General features: G+C 43.6%; 1 protein-coding gene across 1 annotated transcript in view; it reads right to left on the reverse strand.

The window, feature by feature from the left end:
- Positions 1-20029, reverse strand: part of CASTOR2 (cytosolic arginine sensor for mTORC1 subunit 2) — a 125083-nt gene that overhangs the window by 42035 nt on the left and 63019 nt on the right. Inside the window, exon 2 of the mRNA XM_075720128.1 lies at positions 13931-14001. Coding sequence (XP_075576243.1) covers positions 13931-14001 — 71 coding nt within the window. The remainder of the gene's footprint in view (positions 1-13930; positions 14002-20029) is intronic.

Here is a 20029-nt window from a genome sequence, read left to right on the forward strand (position 1 = left end):
TCCATCTTCAAACAAGGAAGCAGGCTGCACCCTACGTCGGTAGCCCGACTAATCAAAACCAACAATAAAAGTGTCCCCACCTAGAACAACCCATCAAAAACATACCAAACTCAACCACAGGAATCTCTATGGAATAGGCTCTTTTTTTTCATACTAAATTTCCCTCCAGAAACTTTTCTACTGGAGAGACTTTTTAAAAAAGCTGGGGAAGGACTGAGAATCAGCGACAAACACAATCTGAAACCTTGCAGTGCCCATTAGAGCTGCCCTGCAGCAAGCATTCCAGCACGCGCCTTGTCTGCTGCACTGAAGAGCCCTGCTCAAAATCCAGTATTTTGCACTGCCAACGGACCATCAACTCCTGTTGTCACATAACCCAAGTCAGGCACATTCACAAAACAAGACTTTTATGCGAGTAAAACCTCTGCCGATGCCGCCCTCCTTCCCCCTGTAAAGAGCCAGGCTCCCTCCAGCTGCCTTCCCTTCCCCCAACGCCAAACACTTCTACGGCGCAGTACATGAAGCAGTCCTGGTCTTTCAGATATTTAAGCCACGTTCAGCATGCGAGTGGCAATCTAACCCTCGGTGGAGGAATATGGACACTTAATATGCTTAAAATTAAGCAGGTGCATATGCCTTAAAGGTGCAGCCATTGCGCCACAAAGAGCATTGCTATTAGACCTCCTGTTCTCGAGAGTATTTTTCTTTGGGGTTGGTGAAGTGTACTCTGCAGTTCCTTTGAACTTCACATTTATGAGACACAGGTTGTACTTTTGAAAGCAAACTGCTTTCAGTTTGTGGTTTCCTTTCATCCAACTGGGAGGCAATCTGAGAAGCTGGCATGGATTGTCCTTGATTCCTGGACACATAAATACATTTCCTTGTAAAGGTACATACAAGCCACTAAACCCAGACACATTGTTGCATGTTGGAATATTCATCTAGGTCAGGAATTTGTTTATACAAATTCTAAAAATGAATTTGTCTGGGGGGAAAATGATCTCTTCTCTGTTTAGAGCATGAAGAGACATGGTAAACATCCATCAGAGCACGCACTCCTGTCTGCTGCAAACAGCAGAGAGGTTGTTCAAGAGGCTGTTTTATTTTTTGTTCACTGGTTGAAATGCCAGAACAGACATCCACCAGAGGCTCATCCACACAATGACCCACATAAATCCTCATCCCACATCTCCAAACGCTCAAATCTAACTGTAAAAAAAAAAAAAAAAAAAAAAAGGGCAAAAAACCAAAACCAAAAGCCCCAAACCTAATTCACCACACCTAAAACCTGGTATCCCTGAGGATTTCAACTGTGTGACAGCAGTACTCAGAGACCAGAACACAACCTGCCATCCAGTTCCTGAGGATACCCTCCTCTGCTGGGCTGCCCTCAGTTATGGATGTTCCTGTCTGTGTGCGAGCTGCCTATTAATTCACCAACTAAAGAAAACCTTGGTTTGGTCCTGGACCACTGAGTCCTGGCAGATGCTCTCACTAGATATATTAAAGCTTGAAAATCCAATATGCTTTTCAGTTTTAAGCTAGAGTTTAAGGACAAATTTCTGAAAAAAAACAGCTAAAAATGCTTTCACTTAATCCCCTTCTACATCCCTGAATAAATATATACATATACAAATATGGGTATATACACATACACACACAGAGGCATTATAGATATATAAATTGGCAACTCTTAATTACACAAGTTCAGCTCAGAGCGTTTCAGTAAACAAACATCTTACCCAAGCCCAGGGAAGCAGAAAAGAAAAACAACTGTGAAATAAATACCTCACAGACACAGCTACTTCAGCAGGACTCCAGAGATTACCACTTATTTAGCGCTTACGATCTTCTCAGCAATGTGCAAGATAGAAAGATAAAGAAATCGCGTTGTTGGGGACCCTCCAAGGGCACGCCAGTCACATGCCCGGTGCTCCTGACACCTCCATCCCTTGAGAAGTCACCTCTCACATCTCCTCAATTTCACATACTCCAAAACCAACTCAAAATAAATGCAAACTGTGACTGTGGAGCTACGGTTCATTCCAACTTCAAAAATTCAATAAATGTGGACGTAGGGAAGTAGGAACTGAAAATGGATTGGTAAGTCTTGCAAAATAAATATGAGGATGTTTCAGTAGAACATGGTGATGGAAATCCCAGAAGAAGCAAACCCAAAAGAAAATGAACAACACTCGTGCAAAGCAAAACTGGGGACATGTTTACCACTTTTTGCCTAGATGGTATACAGAAAGCTTGGAGAAGGATTCTGGAAGAAAATGGAAAATCATGAGTCAGGATCTAATTAACATAACCTGATGCTAACACCCTTTCCAAATTGAATAAATGATTTGGAAGAACAGTTGACTTGTATGTTTATTTCTGTCACTGTCTGATTGTGTACTAAGTGCATGAGCCATAAAAGCAACATATGGGCAACTCCGCAGTGTAATATAACCCCCCAGAAACTACAACACTCAGCTACAGGTATCTCTCTCCTGCTTTCTTGTTGCCTGCGTGTCTCTAAAATGCTCTGCAGCCTCAGCTGTACAAAGTCCTGCTGGTCTTGCTGTGCTGATAAAACATATTTCTGGAAGGTGGTTACAGCTGAAAGACAGATTTACTGATGACACAGTCCAAAAAGATGAGAAGTGTTTTAACCACAGGGGCAGACGAGCGGGCATGCCTTTAGCGTTATGCACCGAGTATCACAAGATAGACACACCTCTGCCAAGGGAAGCTGGAAATGCAACTCACTCGACTTTCTCATGTGTAAGCTGCATACAAAATATTAGTGCCATGGTCAAATAAAACATTCTACCATTTTAGGCACATTGCCTAATTAGAAGCCATTGTTATCTGAGAGCACTGTTTTTGCAGCTGTCAGGAAATTAAATAACCCAAGGGTAACTTGGAATTAAATGAAGCTGTACAAACACATAGCCTAGCTCCGAAATCCTGACTCTGACAAGTAGCTCCTCTGCTTTCCAAGGGACTAAACATCTAACTAGGGCATGCAACTATGCTTTTCTATCAAGTCATAGGATAACATGATACTGGTCCTTCCTGAATGGCCGACGTGGTAGTCCTTTAGAGACTGGGAACCTGCAAATACGTATGTATGCACAGGCATTGCCTTCTCTCCACTTAAACAATCAGCACCCCCTGAGGAAAGACCGTCAGTACAAGCGTCCACTAAGAGAGCAATCGAGGCCTGATAAAAGGAAATGCTTATACAGAAACCCCTACTTTCATCTCATTTTCAATCAATTACTACTCCTCTTGCAATCCTTGTAACTTTAAACTTTGACAGCAATCTAAAAACTAAGCTGGTTATACTTTTACAGTGACTTTTTAAAAATTAAACAAAAAGGAGGAGTGCATTTCCAATGAGATTGGCATAGTCATGCGAAATGCACAAAAATGTCCATTTAGAAAATATGTTTATGGTGGCCTCCTTTTTTAGTTTCCTACTTGTGATTTCTGCTGTGAGAAACAAAAACCTCAGACTAATAGCAGTAGTCTGAGTCTAAGAGCAAGGAGGCGAGTTCTTGCCATGCCAGACACTGATTTAGCAATAAATGGCATTGCACAAGAAAGTCAAGTCATAATGTAGATGTTGTTAAAATGCGATAGCGCACTTCCCACCTGGCTCTGAGCACAGAGGGATAAGTGACTCACTACAGACTATTGGGAAGATCACTAGAAAACTGTGGTTTTACAGTAGTGTCTTAGAACACAGATCAAGTCTTTGGAATACAGTGGTAAAGTCAGTCCGATTTTGAAGTGCAGACAAGTAGATGGTAATTTGGGCTTGTAGTTAAGGCAAAAACTGATCCGTTCCATGAAGTGGGTATGGGACTTGAAACAAGTCACTCGGTCTCCTTTTTATCAGTTTCCTCATATGTGGGTGAAAAAAAATTAATTCTTACCTCACAGGGGTATCATAAGACAGGAAATATGAATACACTCCAAAAACAAAGCATCATTATTATGTTTGGCTAAAAATGTGGAACATGGTAAGGTAGATTCCAAAAATAATCATTATGTCCACTCTCACTGGAGAACCGGGTTAGGAAGACAAATTCAGGTTAGGCTCCAGCCTGCTCTCAGGAAATCAGGCTGTTCTCTTCCTTCCTCTTCATGGGATAACGCACCACTAATAATGAGCAAGCCTGGAAAATCAAAACCAGATCCAAGCTCCACAAACTGGTGTTTGCTTGTAAGAAGGGAGCAGAAATTGGCTTTTTTTCTTTAGTGATAAGCAAAGGAAGATTAGAAGTTTGGCTGAAGATGTGTTCAGAGCGTGGATATGGGTGTATGTGTCCTGCACAGGATTGCCTCCTGAGTGCACTGACTTTGATGCCCTCTGTGCCACGATCAAGAGTTGGGTCCTTCCCAACCTGTTGACCACAGCTTTTTGCTCCCAGCCAGGAAAGCATTGCCCACAGCCAGCCTCTCCTCACCCGGGCGCTGCTTCATGAGCGAATGGGCTCCACAGTCTGAAAGAATTGAGGATTTTGTCTCTGGTAATCAGGGGACAGGAACTGCAGAAATCAGCAGATTTCCCACTTCCTGACAAAACTTTCCCTGTGTTTCAAAAACTCTTGGCAAAGGCTTTGCTCATAGAATCTGCAAGCCGGGGGGTGGGGAGGACCTAGCCCAGACCAGCAGTTGAAGGCAACGCTGAGGGCTCAGGTTACTGTCAGCAAGGGGGGACAGACAGTGTGTTTCACTGAAAAATGAAAAACACAGAAATATAAGATGATCAAAAAAGGAAACCGATGCAGTTGGACTCACATTTCCAATTCTTTCTGTATTTTCAAACAAAATAGCACAAGGAATCCTTTTTTTCTTCTGTTTTCGAAAATCACATTTCAGAAAATATTTCACCAGACTGACAGAGCAGAGCAAATAATTACATTTCAAACAAGACTTGAAGATGGAGCCACTAAATTCCTAACTGTTGTATGACTGTAACCTTGAAGTTGTGAGACTTAATCCTGTGAAAGATTAAATACTAAGATACGAGATTTTTAGAAAGATTATGCAACTTTTTTCATAAAAGGGTATTTTTTCCCACCATAATCTCCAATCTGTTCTGCTGTAGAGATGATTTATTCAGTAGGTCTGCAAGTGTACCCGTTGCAAAAGTGAATCCTGTGGGACAGGAGCTACCTCAACTATTATTTATCATGGCCATTGCCTGTTACATTGTCAAAGCATTTCCACATGTTTACTAATTAATCTTTATAAGGCCTGTTGTGAGGTGATGTAATAGGATTATCCCTATTTTTCGGACGAGGAAACTGAGACACAATGAGAGACTTGTCCAAGGTCAAACAGAAAAGCCTGCAGCAGGCCTGGGAACTTCATCACACTGCTCCAACTCCCGGTCCCTTCACCTTGCAATTGCAGCAGCAAACCTGCTCACTCAAGAAAGGCTCATTTGCCCAACACGCAGCCCTTCCACAAACCCAAAAGAAACTTTCTGTGACTGTCAGGCCAAAAGCCTGAAGATGATGGTTGGCCAGCATGTCACCATCAGCTTAATACTGCACACAAAGGAAAGAACATCCCCTCTTTGTTTTAATTGCACAAGAATTAGCTCAAAGCATCAAGCCTCCTCTGATTCCCCTCAAAAGAGAACTGTTAGTTTGGAGTCAAACACATGCATCACTCTGCACTTCCAGAGTTAGACACAAGGAATTCAACTGATTCTAGTAAAACCGAAACAACTAGCCACATTGCTTTGGGATTATGCAAGCTACCCTTGATCCATCATTAGCTCTGGAGACTTTGTACCAAGGCTGGCAGAAAGCTGGAAAAGTTTGCAGGTGATGACAAACTGGTTTTTTGCGAAGGTTAACCTCCTCTCACCATTTCTACACTAAGGTCACAGCATTTATGAGATGCCAAGGTGGAGGAAATCCACTTCCTCGTCAGGTCACGAACATGAGAAAAGTATGGCTTGAAACTTTAAGTACGTTCACAACTAGTAAAGTTTGGGAACTGAGGGTTGAATGCTTTCAGCCTTGGGAAAAGGGGTTCATTTCTCTGCTGTATCACTGATCCCTCAGCTCTCCCTGTGCTTCAGCTCTCAACCTGTGGCTGGGGGGTAACTGCACTTCCTTGTCTCTCACAGGGTGCTCCACACAAAATTCAGACAAATTAAAAAGCAGAGTGAGATCACAAATTACAGTCCTACCAGCACTTACAATATACAAATGCTTCAAAAAGTCTTACAGAGTATATTCAGCCTTGTCCATTCCTCACCATGGGGTGCATTGTTTGCCACCCTGGCAGACTGTGGATAGCTCCAGATACAGGCGAGCAATAAAAGCCACCAAATCCCTCTACGTCCTGCCTAAAAAAAACCCCAAAATAAACCTAAATCCACCAGTGGAACAGCACACAGACGGTCAAATGCTATCTAGTGAAACAAATAAGCAGGACTGCTACTTCTCTATTGAGCTGCATCTTGCTTTTAGAGACCAGCCTAAAATTTCAGTGAATCATTCCACCATTTCAGCCAGAAAAGCTTTTTTAGGTCCTGCATTTATGAGAGCAGGTTGATAAGAGTAAGCCATGGTATCTATCTGCTCATCTATCTCAGACTTTGGAAAGTGCTAGGAAGCAGCCAAGACGTAATAAATTTAAAGGAGGAAATCATGGCCAGTCAAGTGGTTCAGGAAGAGATGTCTGGGCTTTCTCACCACAGTCTGCGAAACAAAAATAGATATCGATACACACCCATCTGCTGGAGGAAACAGTGAAAATTATGTATTATTTACGCAGTATTTCTTTAAATAGGACCAAGCAGAGAAACTGGACCAAAAGACTTTGTGTGGCAGGTTACAAACATAAGGAATAATATGTGCTATCAAGATTTGCAAACCACTAGCATATGAGCTCTAAGGAGAAGCTAAAGTGCTCCTTTCCCCAGGTGACACAAACCAGACCTTGGAATATTACAGATTTCTTATACTTCCCTCCCTTCCCCCAAAACCTTTAACTACCAAACCCTACTGCCTCTCGGGAGAGGGCAGAAATCCCACGTAATCACAGCCTCCCAACATGCTTATCGATTTATGCCAGCATATATGCATTGCAGGAAAGACCTTCCCAACCAAGCACATATTTCTAATTAGCCAGCCGTCAAATCCCCATGTTTTTAATTTGAATTTAAGTCATTAATACCACATTACTTAAAAGAACCTGAAAACCACAGACACAATGTAGTCTGGCCAATAGAGATCCAAAAGACAGCGACTGTGCACGTGTTTAATAAGGAAAAACATCTTCTGCCTAGCAACCAGCAGGCTCTCCTGGCAGTCCAGGGGAAGGAATTCAGTGCTATAAATGTCAGCAAGCAAATTAAGCCACCGTGCCTGAGATACAAAGGCCTAGTCATTGGGCAATAAAAAATTAAAGGAGAAATAGTTATAGAAGAAATATTCAAAAACCAGATGCATCTGTTAGCTTGCTTCCCTCTGTATCTTTAAATAAAGTTACAGATTGCTCCCAGCTAGATGGGTTCTGTGCTTGCACTTATTTATAAGATGATTTTTTGCCCATTTTATATACAGGATGAGAGAGGCCACTGAAAGCAATTTACCATTTTGATGTTATTGAAAAAGGGACTCAATGTGTTACTAAAGCATATGATAGTCCTGAATCCAAGGTCAGATAGGGAACAGGTTGTCTGAGGATGATGGCTATCAAAACAAAGCACTGCCAGCAGGAGGGCGTTTTTTCTTTTTATCCTTTCCTTTTATTAGAATGAGGTCAACATTTTATGAATTCTGACAAAATCTCTCTGCCACTCTAACTAGTTGAGATTTTTCAAATAGTTCCAGTATTCTTAATGTACTGGGCAATTTATTGTGAGGTATGAACTCAGATTAGGAGCCTCCTCCTTCTGGAAACTGCGTAAATGCACGGACTTCTGGCCTTAGAGAAGTTACTAGCCATACTGGGTGGCCAAAGGAGGTTAAAGGAAGGACTGTCACCTCTGTCTTCCAGATGAACCTCAGTGTGGGGAGACTGAGTGTCTCGCTCTGTGTTCACACAGGGGATCTGCACCAAAGAAGGAGATATTTCCCACTGCTGCTTCAGTACTGAAATCAAATTGCCCTTCCTCTCTAGTTCCAATCCAGAAGAGATCAGTGAGGACATAAGGTCTGCTAACTGCAGTGACTTATATGTGAAACGGGCTCGCCAGTTCTAGGAGGGAGAAGACCAGAATACATGAATGTACATATACATGATGTGTTCTCCTTACTCACACCCAGTTTCCCTGAAATTAGAATATGCATGTTTACCAACTTGGAAATCACACGGGTCATCCCTCCCTTGACCCTACTATTTGATTTCTTTTCCCCTTCTCTGATACCTTTTAAGTTCACTGCCTACAAAGAAAGATTGCACGCAAGGGACACCAACCAAATGCCGAGGCTGGGAAGGCGGTGATCTCCCCTTGGAAATGGTAGCAATTTGTTGCTTTACAATTTTACATCTTCAGGACAGCTTCACCTGGGGACAGACTGTCACAGACCCCTTTTATGCAGATGTTCATGGAGCAACTCAACAGCTGCCAAGATCACAGAGAAGGCTACGTCGGGGCAGCAATGGGCTAGGGGTTGTCCCCCCAACAGAGCAAGAAGCCTTCAAACTCCATCCACTGCCCTGTAAGAGGTCTCAAAAAGGGAGACTCCTCTTTCCATAATAAATAGGGCATAAACTCAAAAAGTAGAACTTGTTGCCTTCTAGGTGCAAAGAGACTATCTTGCCATAGGAATGACAGTATAGAGGAGCTCCTTTTCCCTTAGCACATAGCCAGGTCCCAGTGGTGGTGATTCTGGGAAGGCCCTTATCAAAGAGTTTGGCTTCGTTTCAAGTGGATGCAAGAGATTCTGAAACAAAGAAATACCTGAGGGTAAACTGCAGCCATCTCTCACCTCCATGCAATTGGACCAACTTACATAGATGACACTGGATGGGCTCTTCCTTCATCAGGCTTGTAGAGAATAAAGGTGGTTGAGGGAGAGTGTTAGTTCTTCATTTCACACTGTGCTATGCAGTTAGAGAAGTGCTGTAAAACGAGAAGCTAGGTGGATGGTATTTCACTGAAAGCTACCCAGGCAGAGCTACCGCTAAACCTAGTAGTGGACTTGCAAGAGAAAAAAAGGATGAATAGGACTGCAGACAAACCAGCTGGAGAAACCAGGAACAGAAAAGGGACAATTAAAACATAGCAAACACATGAACTGCTCCTTTACCTCTAATAAAAGGTGCTCTGGACATATGCTACAGAAGCTGTGATGTGACAGCTCTTAGGAGCACCACTGGAGGAACGTTGCTACCCCCAAACCCCATTATTTTATTCAGACGTCATCTCCAGGACAGGGCTGCAATGTCAGCAACTGCTTCCCGGTGCACACAAACAGGGTTTCTGAGAGCGTGGCTGTCTCCAGGCGTGCTGGCATGTCCTTTCCTTTCAGTGTGTGAAAGCTAACACCTTTGATGAACGGAGACTATTGGGACCAGTGAGACCACGGGCTAAAAGCTCTCCTGGTGCAGCTGCCCAGAGATGGAGGGAGTCTGTCCCTGCTGCCCTTTGAAAAAGGGACAGACTATGCAGGGGCTGTGGCATATCTGCACCACGCACAGGCAGCTCCTGCTTTCAGCCAAACCTTGGGGCAAAAAGCAAACTGAACTCAAACAAATATTGCTATTATTTCAGAGAGCAGCAGCCGCTCGACTTTTCTGCCACGTGCCGGCTGCACAGCAGGTGATAAATGCAAGGATTTTACATGGCTGTCCAAGCACCCCAGTAGCTGAGACACTTGTCTTCATGTAGGAGGGCCCATGGCCAAACTCCTTCTGCTAATTCATCTCAGTATCAGCCAGGAAAAGAGCTTTCTGTGCACCGCCCCCCTGTGTTATTTGCTGAATAAAATACTTCCTCATTAACAGGCCAAAGCCCAAGAAACGGCCACTGGAACAAACAAGGTTCTGTGCAGATATAATCCCCACCTCACTGACGGGGAATTAAAGCAAAGAATTAGGCTGTAGCCGTTCCCTTCCAGCATGATGAATGCTTAAGCAGGTTACGGCTTTGCACTGCAGACGTTTTCTGGGGAGAAGAAATAATGACTTCTTTACCAGCCTGACTCACTTGCTACTCTCAGGGAAACAAGCTTGAGGATTATTTTTTGACAAAACAGTTACGAATGATTACTGCATGTCAGTATGTTTGAAGTGTTAACCTCAAGGATTGCTGAAAGTGCCAGTATTTCTCCAGCCTGTTCTTTTCCCTTCAGTGCTGTTTGTGATACACAGAAGGGGCCTTGCTAATAGGATGATCTTCTCATGGCTGCTGCAGCAAAAATTCACATAGATGCCTGAGAAAGAAAGGTCCTAATTTTCCACACAGAAAAGCCTGCCCTTCAGAGACTCACATCTAGTTTGTTAAGCACTGGAAGAACAAAAGTTACCTGGAGAGGAAAAAAAAAAAGTCACTGCTTGCTGCTGGACTTGCTACCTAAACTGCTCACCAAAGGTGAAAATTTACCCTGTAATTCTTGAGCTGAACCTGGCACCTGGCTAGTCAGGTCAAGAAGCAGCTGATCTACTTGAGGCAGACATGATTGGTGCTGTTTTGCAAGAAGGTGGGATGCTGCAGTTCTTACAGATTTTGATCCTGTTCAAGTCCATGGGCTGATTACACTCTGTACAAAGGTCAAGTGAGATTCCTCCTCCTGATATATTTATAGCCAGACTGTGAGGGGAAGCAGGGAGTGAAGCAGAGCCCTTTCCCTGTTACATGGCATCCTAGATGGTAGATCCTGAATTCCTCCAGACCGTGAAAAAAACCGTTACAGCATATAGAAATAAGGAACAGGGATGGAGCAACAGTGGAGACTGTGGTCAGGGCTAACCCTGAGGTGGTGACGATTCAGAAAGAAGAGCACGGGCTGGACACAAACCCAAAAGGCATGGAGGTTGCATTAGGAGAGTTAGCAGGATGCAGAGCATACAAGTCTTGCCAACAGATCATCACTTACTAGCAAAGAGCAAAGAAAACGTGATGAAGCTGCCAGCTCCGTGACACTACTACCCATGCTGGGTTTTGCACCTGGCTTCCCCACCATGCCATAGTAGAGGATGTCCTTAGCATGCTCCTTCCATCCCCTGTGTTGCCTGGAAGGTGATCTTTTCTCCTGCAAAGCCCAGCTTTAACACCCCAACTGCATCTGGTGTATTTGAAAAAAAGGGATGTTATATGCTGCCAAAAACCATAGCCCAATGGAAGCTACATGGGTACTGTTACTATGAGCAGCAAATTCATGCATGTATGAGAGCCAAGGTAGCAAAGTCAGAAGGGTCCGAGCAGAGAGGACTGCTGCTTTGAAGTGCGGCAGCACTGTCTGGTTCATGGAGATAACCCAGGGCACCAGTGGGACACACAGCTCCTTGAGGACAGTGGTCTGGCTGGACCTGGGATTTGCTCCAAGTACACCCAGTGGCGTACACAGTGCAACACAACCCCCCCACTACTGATGAGCAAAACCACTGCTTGAGCTTTGTTTCAGGCTGGAATAATTTCCAGAGAGATAAATAGAAGTGTGGCTGCTAGAGGCTGTACAGGGGTGGTTGCAATCCAAACTTGCCACCAGTGATTGAACTGAGGAATCTGCCTTGTGCCAACTGGGCAGAGAAATGAGTGCCATGTCGTGGTTTAGCCCCAGCCAGCAACTCAGCACCACGCAGCCGCTCACTCACTCCCCCTACCCCGATGGGATGGGGGAGAGAATCGGAGGAGTAAGAGTGAGAAACACTCCTGGGGTGAGATAAGAACAGTTTAATAATTGAAATAAAGTAAAATAGTAATAATAACAATGTAATAATGATAATAATAACAACAATATACAAAGCAAGTGATGCACAATGCAATTGCTCACCACCCGCTGACCGATACCCAGACAGTTCCCAAGCAGTGATCGCTGCCCCCCGGCCAACCCCCCCCCCCAGTTTATATACTGAGCATGACATCATATCGTATGGAACAGCCCTTTGGGCAGTTTGGATCAACTATTCTGGCTGTGCCCCCTCCCAGTTTCTTGTGCACCTGGCAGAGCGTGGGAAGCTGAAAAGTCCTTGACTAGCATAAGCAGTACTCAGCAACAACTGAAACATCAGTGTGTTATCAACATTATTCTCATACTAAATCCAAAACACAGCACTATGCCCGCTACTAGGAAGAAAACTAACTCTATCCCAGCCAAAACCAGGACACATGGGTATCACAGACACAGATGTGATGCTGGAGATGAGCGTGCCCCTAGCATGGCACATCTGCAGGGACAGCATGGTTCAGTGACACAGACTCCCTCCTGAGAATGGGAGTCTCCAGGTTTCTTGCTCTGCCACGTGCTGTGGCCCTTGGAAAAAAAGCATTTCTCCTCCTTTGGTGACTTCTCTCTTAAAATGAAGCTCTTAGAGGGAGGCTTTGCATCCTACTATTATGGCAAAACCAAATTTGAATCGATTTCCCCAGCTACCACCGATAATAAAAAAGTTGATACTACCAATAGTAGTAATAAAATTTTTGTGCATATACTCCCTGAAAAGATGCAGCAAGGGACATTCTGGCAGCAGAACTGTATGTCACCTCCTCTTTTGGGAGCAAAAGCAGAACATGTGACATACACTTTCAGTCAAACCCCACAATTCCCAAATTACAAACAGCAACAGCTATAAAGTTCCATTCACCTATTCTCAACCTAGTGATTATTTTACGAAAATTTATAGCCACTATTGTAGTGTTTTAAAATGTAATAATTTATTCTATCCTATGTTTATGAGTACTCCTGAAATAGAAAGGGGAATAATTCAGCAATGCTACTGATTATAAGACTTTGACTCTGTACTAAATAAGGATGGTATAGCTTCTGATTTTCTCCTTAGGGCTTGGATATTACAAACCCATTGAATATTACAGTGTCACAAGTAGCTACTTGACAGTTAATTCCTATACAGGAGCGAAATCCTCTTTTTTCATATATTAATGAATTTTTTCCAAACCGGTAAAATGTGTAGACTTTTAATTCAAACCACAGAAAGCAGTGATTGAACAAAAATAATAATAGCTGCACAATACTTCCTCATTCCACCACCTCAGTAACATTGCTACAAACAAAACCTCCCCACATGATAAATGTTATTACAAACTATTTCCATCCACAAAGCCAAACCATTCTCTCCATCAGCACTCATCCAACGCCAAGCATCTGCAGCTCCCAAGTACATGCCAACCACCTTCTCTGACACACAGCCGACTCCACCTTTGACATGGGCAGAGAAAGACCATCAGCCACCACGGGCAAAGATGGCACATTTAGTAGAGAGAGCTGGGTGTAAGAAAGGGGGATAAATCACAGCTTTCAGTGACGAGCCAAAGGAACTGATGTGCAACTCCACAGCATTGTGATGGTTGTGGGGATGATATGAACTACTCATCTTCAAGTGCTCCTTTTAAAGAGAGAGGTTGGATGAACAAGCTGGAGACACAAGATGTGGTGTGCTTGTGGAGGTTTGGGGACAAAGGCCAGCTCATTTTAATACAGTGATATACAGATGATTTTGCTTTTTCAAATATGCTTAAGCTCTCTTTAAGACTTGTGCGTGTCCTTCTCCCAGCATTAAAATATATTCATATTCCATGTGTGAAATGCCTTGTACAGCACAGCAGCAGAGACAGTATGCTTAAGTGATCAAAGCACCTTTCATAGCTGTACTACTAGCACTGACAAACAGACCTGTTTTACAAATGCTTTGGTTTATAATCTCAGCGAGAGATGACATGTTTTCCTCCTCCACCCTCACCCCCAGGTTGGATACCGAAGTGGCACACGCCAACACTTACCTAGGAAGCCCTCTTCATCCACAATGATAGTGTAGTCCTCTGGGGTTTCCGTGAGGCTGAAGAACTTGCACCTGGCAAAGGCAAACAGCAGGAGAACATGATTAGCTGCTGGACTGAGCAGAGCCTGGTCTTCCACCTAAAATGGAGGTCCTTTCCCACCCAAGCTGTGCTGGAGGAAAGAGTCACGGTCTGGTGTGTATGGAGAGGCCTGAGGCATTAACAGACCTGGATTTTATTCCTGGCTCAGCCACTCACACTGCATGACCCACATTCCCTGCTGCCTGCCTATGCACAACGGAGCTGGTAAAACACTTATTATTATGACTTAGTTCTTAGTTACTTTTCTTAATTACCATATCCCTTAAGGCTTCCCATCACAGCCCAGGACCTGCTACGTTGCACTGACACAGAGCAAAAGGTTTTGCTCACTCACTAATCATTCCAATGCCCTCCAAAAGCCTTCCCACAGTTCACACATGCACCCGTCTTCCCTATTTACCCACTGAAGTTTCTTGCCTTGTCAAGGTTTGACATCTAATCTCTCAACCAAGGCCCAGTATCTCTTCTTACTGCTTCAGAGGCTTTTCTCACCAGCAGAGAGCATCCCAATTCCCTTTGCTGCTCCTTGCCCCTTCCCTCAGTAGATGCCTCACTTCCCTGGGGAGCTCCATGCGAAGAGACAAGTGGTAGGGGGCCATTGAGCACATGAACACAAAGTCAAGCTTCCCCCCCCTCAGTCTCCTATTGCTGCTGTTCTGCTCTATGCTCATCTTTTGACACCGCAGGCCATGTGCAGCACAGCCTCTCCATCTCATTCGGCACTGAGCACAATGTCACCTCTAACATGAGATAAAAAATAAATGTGACATGGGATTCTTCCACTGTGGAGACACAAACAAAAAAAGCCTCACCCTAAAGGTTTAACACCACATATAGTTGAAAAGCCTTTTTTCCCTGACATACCAACATATCATAGAATCATGGAATCATTTAGGTTGGAAAAGACCTTTAAGATCATCCAGTCCAACCACTAACCTGACACTACCAAGTCCACCACTAAACCAATTAAGGGTAGAGTAGTAATTTCATGTTTCCTGGCTTGTTGACTGGATTATTTGTTAATGAAAGTAAAAACTAGGAATCATTAAGGTTGGAAAGGATCTCTAAGATCATCAGTCCAACCATCAACCCAACACCACCACGCCCACTAAACCATGTCCCGAAGTGCCACGTCAACCCATTTTTTGAACACTTCCAGGGATGCTGACTCTACCACCTCTCGGGGCAGCCTGTTCCAATGCTCGACCACTCTTTCTGTGAAGAAATTTTTCCTAATATCCAAACTAAACCTCCCCTGACACAGCTTGAGGCCATTTCTACCCTACCCTTAATTGGTTTAGTGGTGGACTTGGTAATGTTAGGTTAATGGTTGGACTGGATGATCTTAAAGGTCTTTTCCAACCTAAACGATTCTATGATTCTATGATTTCCTGTCATCCTATCGCTAACTACTTGGGAGAAGAGACCAACACCCACCTCACTACAACCTCCTTTCAGGTAGTTGTAGAGAGCTATAAGGTCTCCCCTCAGCCTTCTCTTCTCCAGGCTAAACAATCCCAGTTCCCTCAGCCGCTCCTCATAAGGCCTGTGCTCCAGACCCTTCACCAGCTCTGTTGCCCTCCTCTGGACACACTCCAGCAACTCAATGTCCTTCTTGTACTGAGGGGCCCAAAACTGGACACAGTATTCCAGGTGCGGCCTCACCAGTGCTGAGTACAGGGGGACAATCACCTCCCTGCTCCTGCTGGCCACACTATTCCTGATACAAGCCAGGATGCTGTTGGCCTTCTTGGCCACCTGGGCACACTGCTGGCTCATGTTCAGCCGGCTGTCGACCAACACCCCCAGGTCCTTTTCAGCCAGGCAGCTTTCCAGCCACTCTTCCCCAAGCCTGTAGCGTTGCATGGGGTTGTTGTGACCCAAGTGCAGGACCCGGCACTTGGCCTTGTTGAACCTCATACAATTGGTTTCGGCCCATCGATCCAGGTCCCTCTGCAGGGCCATCCTACCCTCGAGCAGAGTGACATTCCCATTCCCACCTAATTTGGTGTCATCTGCAAACTTACTGAGGGCACACTCAATCCCCTCATCCAGATCGTTGATAAAGATATTAAACAAGACTGGCCCCGAAACTGAGCACTGGGGAACACCACTTGTGACCGGTCACCAACTGGATTTAACTCCATTCACCACTACTCTCTGGGCTTGGCCACCCAGCCCGTTTTTTACCCAGCAAAGAGTATGCCCATCCAATCCATGAGCCACCAGCTTTGTTAGGAGAATGCTGTGGGAGATGGTGTCAAAGGCTTTACTAAAGTCCAGGTAGATGACATCCACAGCCTTTTCTTCATCCACTAGGCAGGTCACCAGGTCATAGAAGGAGATCAGGTTGGTCAAGCAGGACCTGCCTTTCATGAACCCATGCTGGCTGGGCCTGATCCCCTGGTTGACCTGCACATGCCTGTTGAGTGTAGTCAACTCAATACTATCAGATATATCTGAGGCAACCTACAGAAAATATTTTAAATACTGGAAAAAGAAAGATTGTTCTTAAGACCCCTAAGAATCACAGTCTGTTCGCATTATAATTTCTGCATGGAGCACAGTTCAGCAGGACTCAGCAACCAGGGATTACCATGTCTTCTCAGCACAGCTGAGCATCTGTGTCCCAAAGTCTTTAGGACTTCTGAAAGTCAGGATACCCACACTGGTGGCTCAAGACATCAGAAAATGGAAGCGTTCACTTGATTAGAGAATCAGACTAAAAACTAGCTTGAGCATTCTTTTGACTGGCTGAAAAGAACAAAGATTGCAGCTATCCCCTCCAAAAACAACAGGGAGAAAGATGAGATGGCTGCTGCCCTCCCCCTCACCTCATCAGGAAAATGAGAAGAAACAACATGCAGCTCTGTTAGTGATCTGCCATGTAACCAACAGGATTTCATGTAAATGGAAAGTATCAGACAACCTGCCTTTAGAGACTCATCCTGTTTTCCTAGAAGCATCAGTCACGACAATCAAGCATGACACTCTCCCTCCTAGCACAGACATATCACTATAAAATACAGAAGTGGCCCCACCACAACAGAAACCACAACTTAATTATTTTGTGTCATTGGTAATAGCTACTGTGACAGCCACATTTACTAACTCAACTCTCTCCAGGAATAGTGCCAAGAGAAGCAGAAAACAGTAGGAGCCCGAATTTTTTACTCTCACTTATTAACTGCACAAGGATACTACCTGTACAATGGGTGATCCAAGCTAGGTAAAAAGGACTTCTGGGATGCTGTTCCAGGTGGCTCCCAGGAGGTATAAGTATTTATTATTTACTGGATTAATTCCCTGGAGAAGTCACTGAAATAAAATTCCTTGCTACTACTACCCCACCGAACCATATGCATGCTGACTAGGGAGAAGCTAGTGGTCTTAAAGGAGGAAACATTAATATTAAAAAAAAAAAAATCTTTCCTGATCTGCAGTGGCATTTATGAAGAAATTTTGTTCCAGAACAGTACTACAAGTCTGTGTGTGTACATGGACCCCAGCAGAAAATGTACGATTGTGACAGATGCCATTTTCTTAGCACACATCTAAAAGTGATGATATTTAAGGGTTATGTACAGATGAAATCCCGTAATTGCTGGCTCAGAACGCATGTCAAAACCTCACATCTTCATATAACAGCTCAAAGCCCAATCCCTACCTCACTGCAATTCTGTAAAAGGTCATCAGCATAGAGCCATCTGAATTTAAAAGCAAAGTCTTTTCACCAGCAGAGAGAAGACAAGCAGTTCTTGTGGTATACATTCACTTTGTTCAAGCCAAAGATGCATTCTTTTCCCCAGGGAAAAGCTAAAAATGAAAAATTGGAATTGCAAACATTGTGTGATAAAATATGGCATGGAAAATTTTCTTACCATTGCATGCTGTCAAAACTCAAGTCCTCACCCCAAAACCTGTGCCTCAGCATAGATATGTAAAGATCTACTTCCACTGTGAGTGCAACTCAAAAATTGTGTCTTGAATCACCAATGACAGAAGCAACTCAATGTCATGTTTCTCTCCCGCACTATACTACACATTCGTCTTCCATTCAAGTTATTCCAATCATTTCTCTTTCCTGTTATACCAGTTCTTGATAAGCTGAATGCCAACAGCATCTTCTATTATCACATCAAAGCCAAGAAAGGAAAAGAATTGCCTTTTAATCATTTTGAGACATCAGGCAAACAGTATTTCTCTAAGTACACATGGAAAGCATATCTGTAAGAAGACAATATTTTTAGTTTCCTAATAGCCAAGCCTTGGATAGATTCTTCTGGATTTCTGCCACCTTCATGTTTCAGCACATTTCCACTTCAGCACTGTTGCTGACTTCGACTGCCTGACAACATATGTCTTTTTCTGGCAACGCAGCAAATGTAGACCAATCTATTATTAGATTAGATCTCTGAAATTGCAAAGCTTACACTGTGTATGGAAGTAATACCCAAGCTTGCACAGAGCAGGAAAGCATGTGTAGGATGCAGCAACAGCATCATTTCAGTTTGCAAACAGCACTCAAGTCTCCACAGGAAAAAAAAGCAGGCAGGAAAGCGTACTGGTTGGCCTCACTTGCAGGTCTGCACCAGAAGTGTCTCCTCAAGACATTTGGTCCCCAGGCCTGCCTAGATCACAAGGGCAATAATACTGGAATGAATGTGACTTCCATCAGTTCTGGGTCACACACAAAGCACATGTTTGTGGGAATACTGCTATAGGTCATTTGAAAATTCAGCACAACTGATGGTCTTTAAGGAAGCCACAAGTCCTATCTTCTCATTTATAAGGAAGCTACTTAGTTAATTGTTGCCTCAGCAGGGTAAACTGTTGCAAAGCTTTTTGTTCTATGGAAAAGATCCTTCCCAGAAGCAGGTGGGCATCTGGCCTCCCCACATGTCAGAAACCACGGCCAAATGCCATTCAAAAGCAACATAATGCCTAAAAGGCATTCAAATGCAAAGTCTGGAGGTAGCCTAAAAGTTTGCAAAGAAGCAGTTGAACTGAATGGGAATTGAGAAGCAGCAGCAGAAAGTTGATCTGAGTGAATATGAAAAACATAATTTGTTGGGTTTTATTCCAGGCTGTCTTCTCATTTTAGATGAGAAGGGATTTGCATGCTTCACTCTCTACATTATCATGATAATATATACTTTTAGTACAGAAAGACAGTGTCATGTTAATCATCTAATTGATGATCTTAACTTCTTTGCAGTTTTATAAATAATGACAAGAGGTGGATTCTAGTACGACATATTGTGAAATGTATTTAGGAAAGGAGTAAAGAACACTTGTGCTGTTAATGCGTTTTGACATATTTGTGTAACATGTTAAGTACTTTACACCATCTAATTACAAGGCTATACAGTCAAATGGCACTGAAAATTGAAAACAGTGAAGAGACTGGTGTTTTCTAAACAGCATATTTGTTTGTTAGCCAAGACACTTTGCCATCTTTTTGGTGAGACTGATAAAACACAGCTTAGCTAAACTCCAAAGACAAAAAAAAAGCCCTTTGCAATAGGTGTCAATTGACTTCCCACTCAACATTCTGATCAGAAAGTGGTGGGTTCACCTTTCTTACAGTAACTTAATTCTGCAGCCTGATATTAGAAGGCTGCTACCCTGTTAAAAGGAGCATTATTGTCCGTATGAGCTGTTTAAATAAACTCCGCACTACCATCCCTACCAAGGGAAACACTAAAGATGTCATAGCACTGTTAGAAATGGTCAAAGGACAGCAGCAACATTCCTTCTAGTCATTAGTTGTGCTCAGATCTGGGATGGAGACATTAGCAAATACAATCAGGGACCACCTAAAGAGTCACTGTGATAGCAGAGTTTGGTTCATTACAGAAAGTTAATCATTTTCAAAACCAACACAGAACAAAACTAACAGATTTGTGGCCAAGCAAAGCAAGTATTCATGAACAGACATAAATTCAGGGAAGTCTTACAGCCTTTGCTATGCCAAAACTTCCAACACGATAACCATGA

This window comes from Pelecanus crispus, chromosome 12 (genome assembly GCF_030463565.1).
Source record: "Pelecanus crispus isolate bPelCri1 chromosome 12, bPelCri1.pri, whole genome shotgun sequence".
Lineage (NCBI taxonomy): Eukaryota > Metazoa > Chordata > Aves > Pelecaniformes > Pelecanidae > Pelecanus > Pelecanus crispus.